Source organism: Aythya marila, assembly GCF_965140915.1.
Source record: "Aythya marila genome assembly, chromosome: 28".
In the NCBI taxonomy this organism is placed as follows: Eukaryota; Metazoa; Chordata; class Aves; order Anseriformes; family Anatidae; genus Aythya; species Aythya marila.
The window spans coordinates 589,751-605,647 of NC_139069.1; the positions used below are offsets into that span (position 1 = coordinate 589,751).

General features: G+C 56.4%; 1 protein-coding gene across 1 annotated transcript; it reads right to left on the minus strand.

Moving 5' to 3' along the window:
• Positions 1-1,115: 1,115 nt before the first annotated feature.
• Positions 1,116-15,897, minus strand: TTC5 (tetratricopeptide repeat domain 5). The gene is made up of 12 exons (XM_082780551.1): positions 15,809-15,897; positions 15,156-15,258; positions 14,789-14,848; positions 14,519-14,683; positions 13,384-13,595; positions 10,188-10,311; positions 6,804-6,895; positions 5,664-5,720; positions 5,392-5,538; positions 3,680-3,855; positions 2,079-2,223; positions 1,116-1,269 (listed from the first exon to the last, which is right to left on the minus strand). The coding sequence occupies exons 1-12, from the start codon at positions 15,887-15,889 to the stop codon at positions 1,150-1,152; spliced, it is 1,482 nt and encodes a 493-aa protein (XP_082636677.1). The 5' UTR covers positions 15,890-15,897; the 3' UTR covers positions 1,116-1,149.

The window sequence follows — 15,897 nt, forward strand, 5'->3', positions numbered from 1 at the left end:
ACCCAAGATGGCTTCTATGGGGTTGGCCACACCCAAGATGGCCGTTGCGATTAAGACACGCCCACCCAAGATGGCTGCTCGCTGGGGTGAGTGCCACACCCAAGATGGCTTCCCAGTTGGGACATGCCACACCCAAGATGGCCGCCTTCATGTCCCTGCGCCACACCCAACATGGCTGCCTTCGTGTATCTGGGCCACACCCAAGATGGCCGCCTCCATGTGAATTGGCCACACCCAACATGGCGGACTCCCAAGGGGTCACCACACCCAAGATGGCGGCATCCCCGTGGTGATTGCCACACCCAACATGGCCGCCTCCATGTCCCTGGGCCACACCCAAGATGGCCGCCTCCATTAAGACACACCCACCCAAGATGGCGTTCCAGTTGGGACATGCCACACCCAAAATGGCGGCCCCCACCTCTCACTGCCACACCCAACATGGCTGCCTTCATGTGACTAGGCCACACCCAACATGGCCGTCTCCATTTAAGACTCGCCCACCCAAGATGGCCGCCTTCACGTGTCTGTGTCCCACCCAACATGGCTTCCCAGTTGGGAGATGCCACACCCAAGATGGCCGACTTCACATGACTTGGCCACACCCAACATGGCCGCCTCCATTAAGACACGCCCTCCCAAGATGGCTGCCTTTGTGTATCTGGGCCACACCCAACATGGCTGCCTTCATGTGATGGCCACACCCAAGATGGCTTCCTTGTTGGGAGATGCCACACCCAAGATGGCCGCCTCCATGTGATTAGGCCACACCCAAGATGGCCGCCTCCATTAAGACACACCCACCCAACATGGCTTCCCATTTTGGACATGCCACACCCAAGATGGCGGCCACCACCTCACACTGCCACACCCAACATGGCTGCCATCATGTGACCAGGCCTCACCCAAGATGGCTTCCCAGTTGGGAGATGCCACACCCAAGATGGCGGCCCCCATGTGCCCGTGCCACACCCAACATGGCCGCCCCCACGGTGCCATCCCCCCCCCCCCCCCCCCCCCCCCCCCCCCGAGACGTCTCCGCCCCCTTCCCCCAAGCCCCGCCCCCTCGGGCAGGGGGCGGGGCGCTAATTAAGGCCGGGACCCGTTAATTGGGGAACTAATTAAGGGTTTAATTAATTAATTAATTAATTAACTGGGGGGGTTGGAGCACTGCAGCCGGGGGGGGGCGGCGGCCGAGGGGGGGGGGCGGCGCCCGTTGACCACCAGGGACAGCGGGGACGGGACCCGGACAGACAGGAACGAGAACGTCTGCACCAGTACAAACCAGTACAAACCAGTAAGGACCAGTACGGACCAGTACGGACCAGTATAAACCAGTATGGACCGGTACGGACCGCTATATACTGGTACAAACTGGTATATACTGGTATAGCCCAGTATAAACCAGTATAAAGCAGCACACAACCCTCCCAGTATATCCCAGTATGCCCCAGTCCCCTCCCAGTTCCCTCCCAGTCCCCTCCCAGTATAGCCCAGGCCCTCCCAGTACCCCCAAACCTCCCCGGATCCCCTCCCAGTACATCCCAGTATATCCCAGTGCCCTCCCAGTATGGCCCAGTACCCCCAAGTCCCCTCCCAGTGCCTCCCAGTCTCCCCCCAGTACCCAAAAACCCCCTCCCAGTCCCTCCCAGTTCATCCCAGTCCCTCCCAGTCCCCTCCCAGTGCCTCCCAGTATATCCCAGTTCCCTCCCAGTCCCTCCCAGTTCATCCCAGTCCCCCTTAACCCCCTCCCAGTATATCCCAGTATCCCCCAGTCCCTCCCAGTCCCCTCCCAGTCCCCCCAAACCCCCCCCAAATCCCCTCCCAGTCCCTCCCAGTCCCCCCCCATCCCCTCCCAGTGCCTCCCAGTATATCCCAGTCTCCCCCTAGTACCCAAAAACCCCTCCCAGTCCCTCCCAGTATATCCCAGTTCCCTCCCAGTACCCAAGAACCCCCTCCCAATCCCTCCCAGTCCCTCCCAGTCCCCCCCCATCCCCTCCCAGCCCCTCCCAGTCCCCTCCCAGTCCCTCCCAGTGCCCCCCCATCCCCTCCCAGTGCCTCCCAGTGCTCCCAGTTACCTTCCCCTGGTGCTGCACCAGTTGCTGGCGCAGGCGGGGCTCGGGCAGCCCCAGGGCGTCCCCCACCAGTACCCCCCAGTTTGGGGCCGCGTTGAAGACGCTGACGGCCGCCACCGCCCCCGCCCCGTCCGCCACCCCCAGCGTCCTGCACCAGTACAAACCAGTAAGAACCAGTACAAACCAGTACAAACCAGTATAAACCAGTACAAACCAGTATAAACCAGTATAAACCAGTATGGAGCCCTACAGACTGGTTTTGGGGGGAAAAAGGGGCGCTGGGGGGGGTTATGGGGTCGTTTTTGGGGTGTTTTGGGGATTTAGGGGGTCATGGGGATGGTTCTAGGGGGATTTTTGGGGTTATTTGCGGGCTTTTTGGGGTCGTGGGGCACTGGGACGCTTCTGGGGTCGTTTTGGGGTCGTTTATGGGGTATTTGGGGCATTTATAGGGTCGTGGGGACAGTTATGGGGTCGTTTTGGGGACTTATGGGGTCTTTTGGGCACTTATGGGGTCATTTATGGGGACATTTGGGGGCTTATAGAGTCACAGGGACACTTTTGGGGTCATTTCTGGGGTATTTGGGGCATTTATAGGGTCACTGGGACACTTATGGGGTCGTTTTGGGGACATTTGGGGGCTTATAGGGTCACTGGGACACTTATAGGGTTGTTTATGGGGTCATTGGGACACTTATGGGGTCGTTTTGGGGACATTTGGGGACTTATAGGGTCATGGGGGCACTTATAGGGTCACAGGGACACTTATGGGGTCATTTATGGGGTATTTGGGGCATTTATAGGGTCGTGGGGGCACTTATGGGGTCGTTTTGGGGACATTTGGGGGCTTATAGGGTCACTGGGACACTTATAGGGTCATCTATGGGGTCACTGGGACACTTCTGGGGTCATTTTTGGGTTATTTGGGGCATTTATAGGGTCATGGGGTCACTTATGGGGTCGTTTTGGGGACTTATGGGGTCTTTTGGGCATTTATAGGGTCATTTATGGGGACATTTGGGGGCTTATAGGGTCACTGGGACACTTTTGGGGTCATTTATGGGGTATTTGGGGCATTTATAGGGTCATAGGGACACTTATGGGGTCGTTTTGGGGACATTTGGGGGCTTATAGGGTCACTGGGACACTTATAGGGTCATCTATGGGGACTTTGGGGCACTTTTGGGGTCATTTATGGGGTATTTGGGGCATTTATAGGGTCGTGGGGACAGTTATGGGGTCATTTTGGGGACTTATGGGGTCTTTTGGGCACTTATGGGGTCATTTATGGGGACATTTGGGGGCTTATAGGGTCACTGGGACACTTTTGGGGTCATCTATGGGGACTTTGGGGCACTTTTGGGGTCGTTTCTGGGGTATTTGGGGCATTTATAGGGTCGTGGGGTCACTTATAGGGTCACGGGGACCTGGGGACCCTTATAGGGCCGTGGGGACGCTTATAGGATCACCCCAAACCCCCCCAAAAAAACCCTAAAACCCCCCCAAAACCCCCCTCCCCCTGACCCTCCACCCCCTCCCCGACCCCATAACCCCCCCCCAAAAAACCCCAAAACCCCAAAAACCCCATAAATGACCCCAAAACTCACAGCGGGACGCCCTCGTCCGGGGTGAGGCTGAAGAGGACGCGGCCCAGCAGCGCCCGCCCGGGGTTGGCCCCGAAACGCAGCGACCCCAAAAGGGTCGGGACCCCCCCCGACGGCCCCAAAAGGGACGGGGGCAGCGACCCCAAAAGGCCCCGCAGCCGCTTGCCCCGCACTTTGCCCTAAAAGAAGGGAAATGGACCCAAAAAGAGCCCGAATGGGCCCAAATTCACCCCAAATGGCCCCAAATCAGCCACAAAACTGCCCCAAAATGGCCCCAAATCCACCCTAAATGACCCCAAAACCATCCCAAATGGCCCCAAATCCACCCCAAATGACCCCAAAACCTCCCTAAATGGCCCCAAATCCACCCTAAATGGCCCCAAAAGCACCCCAAAGGACCCAAAATAAGCCTAAATGACCCCAAAAACACCCAAAATGGCCCCAAAAACGCCCAAAATGGCCCCAAATCCACCCCAAAGGACCCAAAATAACCCTAAATGGCCCCAAAATAAGCCCAAATGGCCCCCAAAACCACCCTAAATGGCCCCAAAAACGCCCAAAATGGCCCCAAAAACGCCTAAAATGGACCCAAAACCGCCCCAAATGGACCCAAATCCACCCAAAATGGACCCAAAATAACCCTAAATGGCCCCAAAATAACCCTAAATGGTCCCAAATCCACCCCAAATGACCCAAAATAAACCTAAATGGCCCCAAATTGGCCCCAAATGGCCCCAAAACCGCCCCAAATGGACCCAAATCCACCCAAAATTCCCCAAATCCACCCATAATGGCCCCCAATCCACCCCAAATGGTCCCAAAACCGCCCCAAATGGCCCCAAAACCGCCCCAAATTCCCCAAATTACCACAAAGTCCCTCTAAAATCCCCCAAAATGCCCCAAATCCCCCCAAATTCCCCCCAAAATACACCAAATCCCTCAAATTGCCCCAAATTCCCCCAATCCCCCCCAAACTTACCACAAAACCCCCCAAAATTGGCTCCCAAATAGCCCCAAATCCCACCAAAATGCCCCCAAATCCCCAAATCGCCCCAAATCCCCCTAAAATGCCCCCAAATTACCACAAATCCCCCCAAATTACCACAAATTCCCTCAAAAATTTCCCCCAAATTGCCCCAAATCCCCCCAAAATGCCCCCAAATCCCCAAATCCTCCCCAAATCCCCCTAAAATGCCCCCAAATCCCCCAAAACCCCCCAAATCCCACCAAAATCCCCCCCAAAAACCCCAATTCCCCCCCAAATGCCCCAAATTCCACAAATTACCACAAAATCCCTCTAAAATCCCCCAAAACGCCCCAAAATCCCCCCAAACCCCCCCAAATCCCCCAAAGTCCCCCCAGTTTCCCCCAAAATCCCCCAAAACCCCCCTAAAATCCCCCAATTCCCCCCAAAACCCCCCCAAATCCCGCAAATTACCACACAACCCCTCTTAATACCCCCCAAAAACGCCCCAAAACCCCCCAAAAAGCCCCAAAATCCCCCAATTTCCCCCCAAAAAAGCCCCCCCAAGATGGCCGCCGCCTTCGCCTCACGCCAAACCCCGCCCCCTTCCCCCCAACCCCGCCCCCTTCCCCCCAACCCCGCCCCCTTCCCCCCAAACCCCGCCCCCTTCCCCCCAAACCCCGCCCCCGTCCCCCCAAGCCCCGCCCACCTCCCCCCCTCCAAGCCCCGCCCCCCCTCGGCTGTCACTCACGCGGTTGCTCAGCAACGCGCAGAGGCGCCCCAGGAAGTCCAGCAGCCGCGCGTGGCGCATGCGCGGCTCCGCCCACTCCGGCGCCAAGGCGGCGGCGCGCGCCAGCCCCTCCAGGGCGGCCCCGTAGCGCTCCTGGTACTGCAGCAGCTGCGCGCCCATTGGCTGAGTCGCGCCGCGCCTCGCTCCCCCATTGGCTGCCGTCCCCCCGCCGCTCTTCCTCCCGCCTCCCGCCCTTAGTCCCGCCCACGCTCGCTCCCCATTGGCTGCCGTACCGTGGCGCGGTTGAGGTGGAGGTCGGGATTGGCTGCGGCGGCGGGGTCGATTTTTTCCTAAAGGGGCGGGGCCGCGTCACCATGGCGACGGGGACACGCCCCCTAGCAACGGGGCCCGGCCCTAGCAACGGGGCCTGCCCCTAGCAACGGGGCCTGCCCCTAGCAACGGGGCCTGCCCCATAGGCCCCATAGCAACCATAGGGCCCTATAGGGGTTTGTAGGGCCCCACAGCGACCCTATAGCATCTATAGGGCCCCATAGAGACCCCATAGCGACCCCAGGCCCTATAGGGACCATAGGGCCCCATAAGGACCCCATAGACACCCCTGGCCCTATAGGGACCCCATAGCAACCCCTGACCCTATAGGAACTATAGGGCCCTATAGTGACCCTATAGCGGCTATAGGGCCCCATAGAGACCCCATAGCGGCCCCAGGTCCTATATTGACCATAGGGCCCCATAGTGACCCCATAGACACCCCTGGCCCTATAAGGACCCCATAGGAAACTCCAGCCCTATACGGTCCCACAGTGACCCTATAGTGGCTATAGGGCCCCACAGAGACCCCATAGTGACCCCAGGCCCTATAGTGACCATAGGGCCCCATAGTGACCCCATAGACACCCCTGGCCCTATAGGGACCCCATAGCAACCCCTGACCCTATAGGAACTATAGGGCCCTATAGTGACCCTATAGCGGCTATAGGGCCCCATAGAGACCCCATAGCAACCCCAGGCCCTATAGGGACCATAGGGTCTCATAGGGACCCCATAGACACCCCTGGCCCTATAAGGACCCCATAGGAAACTCCAGCCCTATAGGGCCCCACAGTGACCCTATAGCGGCTATAGGGCCCCATAGCGACCCCATAGACACCCCCGGCCCTATAGAGACCCCATAGCAACCACAGGACACTACAGCGACCCTATAAACCCCCCGGCCCTACAGCGACCCTATAAGACCCCTTGACCCTATAACCCCTCCCCGGCCCTATAACGCCCTCCCCGGCCCTATAACGCCCTCCTCCCGCCCCGTAACACCTCCCAACGCCCCCCCGAGCCTTATAGGGACCCCGAAAGCTCTATAGGGTCGCCCCCCGGCCTTATAGGGTCACCCCCGGCCCTATAGGGCCGCGTACCGCCTGTGCGTAGGCGCCCAGCGCGCGGCGCGCGGCCTCGGGGCTCTGCCCCCCGGCGAAGAAGAGCGAGACGTAGGCGTTGCCCAGCACGTCTGGGGGGAAAAAGGGGGGTTTAGGGACCCCATAACGACCCCATAAACACCCCCCGACCCCATAAAGCTCCCCCCGACCCTATAAAACCCCCCTGACCCCATAAAAACCCCAAGAACCTATAAGGACCCCTTAAAACCCCCGCAACCCCATAAAACCCTCCCGACCCTATAAGGACCCTATAAACACCCCCGACCCCATAAGACTCCCTGGACCCTATAATGACCCCATAAACACCCCCCGACCCCATAAAGCTCCCCCCGACCCTATAAAACCCCCCCGACCCCATAAAAACCCCAAGAACCTATAAGGACCCCATAAAACCCCCCTGACCCTATAATAACCCCATAAGACCCCATAAAGCCCCCCGACCCTATAATGACCCTATAAACACCCCTGACCCCATAAACCTCCCCCCGACCCTATAAAACCCCCCCGACCCCATAAAACCCCCAAGAACCTATAAGAACCCTATAAAACCCCCCCGACCCTGTAACAACCCCATAAGACCCTATAAAGCCCCCTGACCCTATAGTGACCCCATAAACACCCCCCGACCCCATAAACACCCCCCCGACCCTATAAACCCCCCCCTGACCCCATAAAACCCCCCTGAACCTATAAGGACCCTATAAACACCCCCGACCCCATAAAGCTTCCCAGACCCTATAGTGACCCCATAAACACCCCCCGACCCCATAAAGCTCCCCCCGACCCCATAAAACCCCCCTGACCCCATAAAACCCCCAAGAACCTATAAGGACCCCTTAAAACCCCCGCAACCCCATAAAACCCTCCCGACCCTATAAGGACCCTATAAACACCCCCGACCCCATAAGACTCCCTGGACCCTATAATGACCCCATAAACACCCCCCGACCCCATAAAGCTCCCCCCGACCCCATAAAACCCCCCCGACCCCATAAAAACCCCAAGAACCTATAAGGACCCCATAAAACCCCCCCGACCCTATAACAACCCCATAAGACCCTATAAAGCCCCCTGACCCCATAAACACCCCCCCGACCCTATAAACCCCCCCCGACCCCATAAAACCCCCCCCGAACCTATAAGGACCCCTTAAAACCCCCGCAACCCCATAAAATCCCCCTGACCCTATAACGGCCCTATAAGACCCTAAAAGTTCCCATAGCCCTACAGCCTCCCCCTTTAGCCCAATCAACCCCAAAATCACACCAATTAACCCCAACCACCCCCTCATTAATCCCCATCAACCCCGACCCGCTCACCCTATAGGAACCCTATAAAAAACCCGCGACCCTATAAAACCCCATAACGACCCTATAAGATCCTACAAGCCTAGAGCCTCCCCCTTTAGCCCAATCAACCCCAAAATCACACCAATTAACCCCAACCACCTCCCCACCAAACCCCATCAACCCCGACCCGCTCACCCTATAGGAACCCTATAAAAAACCCGCGACCCTATAAAACCCCATAACGACCCTATAAGATCCTACAAGCCTAGAGCCTCCCCCTTTAGCCCTATCAACCCCAAAATCACATCAATTAACCCCAAAGACCCCCTCATTAATCCCCCTTAACCCTGACCCGCTCACCCTATAGGAACCCTATAAAAAACCCGCGACCCTATAAAACCCCATAACGACCCTATAAGATCCTACAAGCCTAGAGCCTCCCCCTTTAGCCCAATCGACCCCAAAATCACACCAATTAACCCCAACCACCCCCCGACCAAACCCCATTAACCCCGACCCGCTCACCCTATAGGAACCCTATAAAAAAACCCTGACCCTATAACTTTGTCCCTGACCCTATAACGATCCCATAGCCCTACAGCCTCCCCCTTTAGCCCAATCAACCCCAAAATCACACCAATTAACCCCAACCACCCCCTCATTAATCCCCCTTAACCCCGACCCGCTCACCCTATAGGAACCCTATAAAATGCCCCCGACCCTATAACGGCCCTATAAGACCCTAAAAGATCCCATAGCCCTACAGCCTCCCCCTTTAGCCCAATCGACCCCAAAATCCCACCAATTAACCCCAACCACCCCCAGACCCACCCCCATCAACCCCGACCCGCTCACCCTATAGGAACCCTATAAAAAACCCGCGACCCTATAAAACCCCATAACGACCCTATAAGATTTTACAAGCCTAGAGCCTCCCCCTTTAGCCCAATCAACCCCAAAATCACACCAATTAACCCCAACCACCCCCAGACCAAACCCCATCAACCCCGACCCGCTCACCCTATAGGAACCCTATAAAAAACCCACGACCCTATAAAACCCCATAACGACCCTATAAGATTCCACAGCCCTACAGCCTCCCCCTTTAGCCCAATCAACCCCAAAATCACACCAATTAACCCCAGGAACCCCCTCATCAATCCCCCTTAACCCCGACCCGCTCACCCTATAGGAACCCTATAAAAAACCCGCGACCCTATAACGGCCCTATAAGACCCTAAAAGTTCCCATAGCCCTACAGCCTCCCCCTTTAGCCCAATCAACCCCAAAATCACACCAATTAACCCCAACCACCCCGTCATCAATCCCCCTTAACCCCGACCCGCTCACCCTATAGGAACCCTATAAAAAACCCATGACCCTATAACGGCCCTATAAGACCCTATAAGATTTTACAAGCCTAGAGCCTCCCCCTTTAGCCCAATCAACCCCAAAATCACATCAATTAACCCCAAAGACCCCCTCATTAATCCCCATTAACCCCGACCCGCTCACCCTATAGGAACCCTATAAAATCGCCCCGACCCTATAACGGCCCTATAAGACCCTATAAGATTTTACAAGCCTGGAGCCTCCCCCTTTAGCCCAATCAACCCCAAAATCACACCAATTAACCCCAATCACCCCCCGACCAAACCCCATCAACCCCAACCCGCTCACCCTATAGGAACCCTATAAAAACCCCCCGACCCTATAACGGCCCTATAAGACCCTAAAAGTTCCCATAGCCCTACAGCCTCCCCCTTTAGCCCAATCAACCCCAAAATCACACCAATTAACCCCAACCACCCCCTCATCAATCCCCCTTAACCCTGACCCGCTCACCCTATAGGAACCCTATAAAAAACCCATGACCCTATAACGGCCCTATAAGACCCTATAAGATTTTACAAGCCTGGAGCCTCCCCCTTTAGCCCAATCAACCCCAAAATCACACCAATTAACCCCAACCACCCCCAGACCCACCCCCATCAACCCCGACCCGCTCACCCTATAGGAACCCTATAAAATCCCCCCGACCCTATAACGGCCCTATAAGGACCCCATAACTCACACCAGGAGCTGCCGTCTGTGGGGTCGCAGCGCACGGCGGCCTCGGCCTGGGCCAGGCCCTCCTGTAGGGCCCCCCCCCGCCGTAGGGCCATGGAGAGCAGGCGCCGCGCCTCCGCGTCCTCGCCCTATAGGGGAAAAAACCCCAAAAAGGGGAAAAAACCCTAAAAAGGGGGAAAAAAAAAAAAAAATCCCAAAAAAAAACTAAAAAGGGGAAAAAAAATCCCAAAAAGGGGGGAATAAAGCACGGAAAGGGGGGAATCGGACCCAAAATGGGGGCATGGAGAAAGGGGGGGGGGAAATCCTATAAAAGGGGGGCGGCCCTATAAGGGATCCTAAAAGGGGTGGGGGGTGGATGGGCCAAATCGGCCCCAAATTGACCCAAAATGAGCTCAAATGAGCCCAAATCCGCCCCAAATGACCTCAAATCCCCCAAATCTGCCCCAAATGACCCCAAATCCACCCCAAATGACCCCAAATCCACCCCAAATCCACCCCAAATGACCCCAAATCCACCTCGAATCCACCCAAAAACCACCCCAAATGACCCCAAATCCACCCCAAATGACCCCAAATCCCCCAAATCCACCCGAAATTGACCCCAAATCCCCTAAATGCACCCCAAATCCACCCCAAACTGACCCTAAATCCCCCAAATCCACCCGAAATTGACCCCAAATCCCCCAAATCTGCCCCAAATCCACCCCAAATGACCCTAAATCCCCCAAATCCACCCCAAATCCACCCCTAAAGACCCCAAATCCACCCCAAATGACCCTAAAGACCCCAAATCCACCCCAAATGACCCCAAATCTGCCCCAAATCCACCCCAAATTGACCCCAAATCCCCCAAATCCACCCCAAATTGACCCTAAATCCCCCAAATCCACCCCAAATGACCCCAAATCCCCCAAATCCGCCCCAAATCTCCCCCCAAATCCCCTAAATCCCCCCAATAACCTCCCCCACTGACCCCATAAGCCCCATACTGACCCTATAAGCTCCAAATCGACCCCATAACCCCTAAATCAACCCCACAACCCCCCATACTGACCCTATAACCGCCAACATTGACCCTATAACCCCTAAATCGACCCTATAACCCCTCTTTTTGACCCCATAACCCCCCATAGTGACCCTATAACCCCTAATACTGACCCTATAACCCCGATATTGACCCTATAACCCATCATATTGATCCTATAACCACTAATATTGACCCTATAACCCATCTTTTTGACCCTATAACCCCCAATATCGACCCCATAACCCCTGATACTGATCCTATAACCCCCAATATTGACCCTATAACCCTAAACCGACCCTATAACCCCCCACACTTACCCTATAACCCCTGATATTGACCCTATAACACCCCATAATGACCCTATAACCCCTGATACTGATCCTAGAACCCCTAAATTGACCCTATAATGGCTCTTATTGACCCTATAACCTCCCATACTGACCCTATAACCCCTAATCTCACCCCATAACCCCTGATATTGATCCTATAACCCCCAATATCGACCCTATAACCCCTGATACGGATCCTATAACCCCCAATATTGACCCTATAACCCCTGATATTGACCCCATAACCCCTGATATTGACCCTATAACCCATGATATTGATCCTATAACTCCAATATTGACCTTATAACCCTTCTTATTGACCCTATAACCCCTGATATCGACCCTATAACCTCTCATACTGACCCTATAACCCCTAATCTCACCCCATAACCTCTGATATTGACCCTATAACCCCCAATTATCGACCCTATAACCCCTAATCTCACCCCATAACCTCTGATATTGACCCCATAACCCTTGATATCGACCCCATAACCCCTAATATTGACCCTATAACCCCTAAACTCACCCCATAACCCCTGATAGTGACCCCATAACCCCTTACATCGACCCTATAACCCCTGATATTGATCCTATAACCCCCAATATCGACCCTATAACCCCTAAACCAACCCTATAACCCCTAAATCGACCCTATAACCCCTGCTACTCACCCTATAACCCCCAATATTGACCCTATAGCCCCTGATATCGACCCTATAACCCTTGATATTGATCCTATAACTCCAATATCGACCCTATAACCCCCGATACCGACCCTATAACCCCCTTTATTGACCCTATAACCCCCAATATTGACCCCATAACCCCTGATACTGACCCTATAACCCCTGATATTGACCCCATAACCCCCGATACCGACCCTATAACCCCTGATACTCACCCCATAACCCCCAAATCGACCCTATAACCCCTAATTTGACCCCATAACCCCTGATATCGACCCTATAACCCCTAAATCGACCCTACAACCCCTCTTTTTGACCCCATAACCCCTGATACCGACCCCATAACCCCCGATACCGACCCTATAACCCCTGATATCGACCCTATAACCCCCCATACTGACCCCATAACCCATGATATTGATCCTATAACTCCAATATCGACCCTATAACCCCTCTTTTTGACCCCATAACCCCCGATACCGACCCTATAACCCCTAAACTCACCCCATAACCCCTGATATCGACCCCATAACCCCTGATACCGACCCTATAACCCCTGATATTGACCCCATAACCCCTGATATTGACCCTATAACCCCTAAACTCACCCCATAACCCCTGATATCGACCCCATAACCCCTGATACCGACCCTATAACCCCTGATATTGATCCTATAACCCCCAATATCCACCCTATAACCCCTAAACCAACCCTATAACCCCTGATATTGATCCTATAACCCGCAATATCCACCCTATAACCCCTAATTCAATCCTATAACCCCCGATATCAACCCTATAACCCCTAATACTGACCCTATAACCCCTGGTACTGACCCTATAACCCCTAAATCGACCCTATAACCCCTGATATCAACCCTATAACCCCTGATATTGACCCCATAACCCATGATATTGATCCTATAACTCCAATATCGACCCCATAACCCCTGATAGTGACCCTATAACTCCTAATATTGACCCTATAACCCCTGATATCGACCCCATAACCCCTGATATCGATCCTATAACCCCTGATATCGACCCTATAATCCATGATATTGACCCCATAACCCCTGATACCGACCCCATAACCCCGATACCGACCCTATAACCCCCCAAATCCCCCCAAATCCCCCCCAGTGCCCTACTCACGTGTGCCAGCGCCCCCTGGAAGCAGCGCGTGGCCCCGGCGATGTCCCCGTGTCCCCACCGGGCCTCCCCCAGGCGGGTCCAGGCGGGCGCCAGCCCCGGCTGCAGCTTCAGGGCCCGGCCCAGCGCCGCCTCCGCCCTCCCCCGGCCCCCCGGGGCCGCCTCCAGCGCCCGCGCCCGCAGCAGCAGCGCCCGGCCCCGGCCCTGGGGGGACACTGAAAGGGGGCGGGGCTTAAAGGGGGAGGGGCCTCCGGGGAGGGGGAGGGGCTTGGGGGAGGTGGGAGGGGTTTAAGGGAGGGGGTGGGGCTTAATGGAGGTGGGTGGGGGTAAGGGGAAGGGGTATGGGGAAGGGGGGTGGCTTAGGGGAGGGGTGTGGCTTAAAGGAGGGGGCGTGTCTTAATGAAAGGGGCGTGGTCTAACTTAGGGGCGTGGCCTAAGGGAGGAGGCGTGGCCTAATAGAGGGGGTGGGGCTTGAGGGAGGGGGTGGGGGTAGGGGTAGGGGCAAGTGGAAGGGGTATGGGGAAAGGAAAAGGGGCGTGGCTTAATGGAGGGGGCGTGGCCTAATAAAGGGGGCGTGGTTTAATATAAGGGCGTGGCCTGATTGAGGGGGCGTGGCTTAATGGAGGTGGGTGGGGCTTAAGAGATGGGGTGGGGTTAGGGGTGGGGTATAGGGAAAATGGAGGGGGCGTGGCTTAAGGGAGGGGGCGTGGCTTAATAGAGGGGGCGTGGTTTAACGGAGGGGTGTGGCCTAAGGGAGGAGGCGTGGCCTAATAGAGGGGGTGTGGCTTAATGGAGGTGGGTGGGGCTTAAGGGAGGGGGTGGGGGTAGGGGTAGGGGTACAGGAGAGAGGTCACGGTTAAAGGGAGGGGGCGTGGCCTAATGGAGGAGGCGTGGCTTAAAACGAGGGGCGTGGTTTAATGGAGGGGGCGTGGCCTAATAGGGAGGTGTGGCTTAATAGAAGGGGTGTGGCTTAAGAGGAGGGGAGGGACAGCACCCAGCCCCGGCTCTGCGGGGACACTGAGGGGGGGCGGGGCTTGAAGGGGCGTGGCCCATCGAATGGGCGTGGCCTATGGTTGTGGGCGGGGCTTGTGGGCTTGTGGGCGGGGCTTGTGGGCGCGCCCAGGCCCCGCCCCCTCACCGTGGACCGCCTCCATGCGCTGCACCGTGCGCTCCATCTCCTCCTCCAGCGCCGCCAGCGCCTCCTGGCGCCGGGTGTCACCCGTGGGGGGGTTGTTGTCACCCTTAGGGGTGTTGTTGTCACCCTTACGGGTGTTGTTGTCACTCGTGGGGTTGTTTTTGTCACCTGTGGGGGTGTTTTTGTCACCTGAGGGGGTGTTGTTGTCACCTGGAGGGGTGTTGTCACCCGTGGGAGGGTTGTTGTCACCCTTAGAGGGGTTGTTGTTGTCACCTGAGGGGTTGTTGTCACCTGTGGGGGTGTTGTTGTCACTTGTGGGGTTGTTCTTGTCACCTGTGGGGTTGTTTTTGTCACCCGGAGGGGTGTTGTCACCCTTACGGGGGTTGTTGTCACCCTTAGAGGGGTTGTTGTCACCCGTGGGGTGGTTGCTGTCACCCTTAGGGGGTGTTGTCACCCGTGGGGGTGTTGTTGTCACCCTTACGGGGGTTGTTGTCACCCTTATGGGGGTTGTTGTCACCCAAGGGGTTGTTGTCACCCAGAAGGGGGTTGTTGTTGTCACCCGGAGGGGTGTTGTCACCCTTAGGGGTGTTGTTGTCACCCTTAGGGGTGTTGTTGTCACCTGAGGGGTTGTTGTTGTCACCTGAGCGGTTGTTGTCACCCGTGGGGTGGTCGTTGTCACCCGGAGCGGGGTTGTCGCCCAGCCGCAGGCTGTCCTTGAAGCGGTACAGCTCGGCCACCATCTCCTGGGGGGAAAAAGGGGGGTTTGGGGGTCGTCACCATGGCAACCGGGCCTTGTCACCCCAAATCTCCATGGCAACAGGGCCTTGTCACCTCTTGTCACCCCGTTTCCATGGCAACCGGGCTTTTTCACCCCAAATCACCATGGAAACGGGTCCTTGTCACCCCAAATCTCCATGGCAACCGGGCCTTGTCCCCCTCTAGGCCTCGTTTCCATGGCAACCAACCCTTGTGACCCCAAATTACCATGGAAACGGGGCCTTGTCACCCCAAATCTCCATGGCAACCAGGCCTTGTCCCCCTCTAGGCCTCGTTTCCATGGCAACCAGGCCCTGTCACCCCAAATCACCATGGAAACGGGGCCTTCTCACCCCAAATCTCCATGGCAACCAGGCCTTGTCCCCCTCTAGGCCCCGTTTCCATGGCAACCAGGCCTCGTCCCCCCCCCCTTAGGCCCCATCTCCCCCTAGCAACCACCCCTCCCCCCCCACCATCCCCATGGCAACCAGGCCCCGCCCCCTCGGTCGCCATGGCAACCAGGCCCCGCCCCCCCACCTCCAGGGCCCTCAGGGCCTCCTCGTCGCCCCCTTCCCCGTCCCCCTCGGCCGCCGCCGCCGCCTCCTCGGCCGCCGCCATTGCTGCCG

Excerpts from the sequence above, each read along its gene's own strand:
- TTC5 (XM_082780551.1), bottom strand. The coding sequence starts at position 15,889 with ATGGCGGCGGCCGAGGAGGCGGCGGCGGCGGCCGAGGGGGACGGGGAA. Across the intron at positions 5,539-5,663 it reads TCCACCTCAACCGCGCCACG|CTGCTGCAGTACCAGGAGCG; the intron begins GTACGGCAGCCA and ends ATGGGCGCGCAG. Across the intron at positions 3,856-5,391 it reads GCGCGTTGCTGAGCAACCGC|GGCAAAGTGCGGGGCAAGCG; the intron begins GTGAGTGACAGC and ends CCCTTCTTTTAG.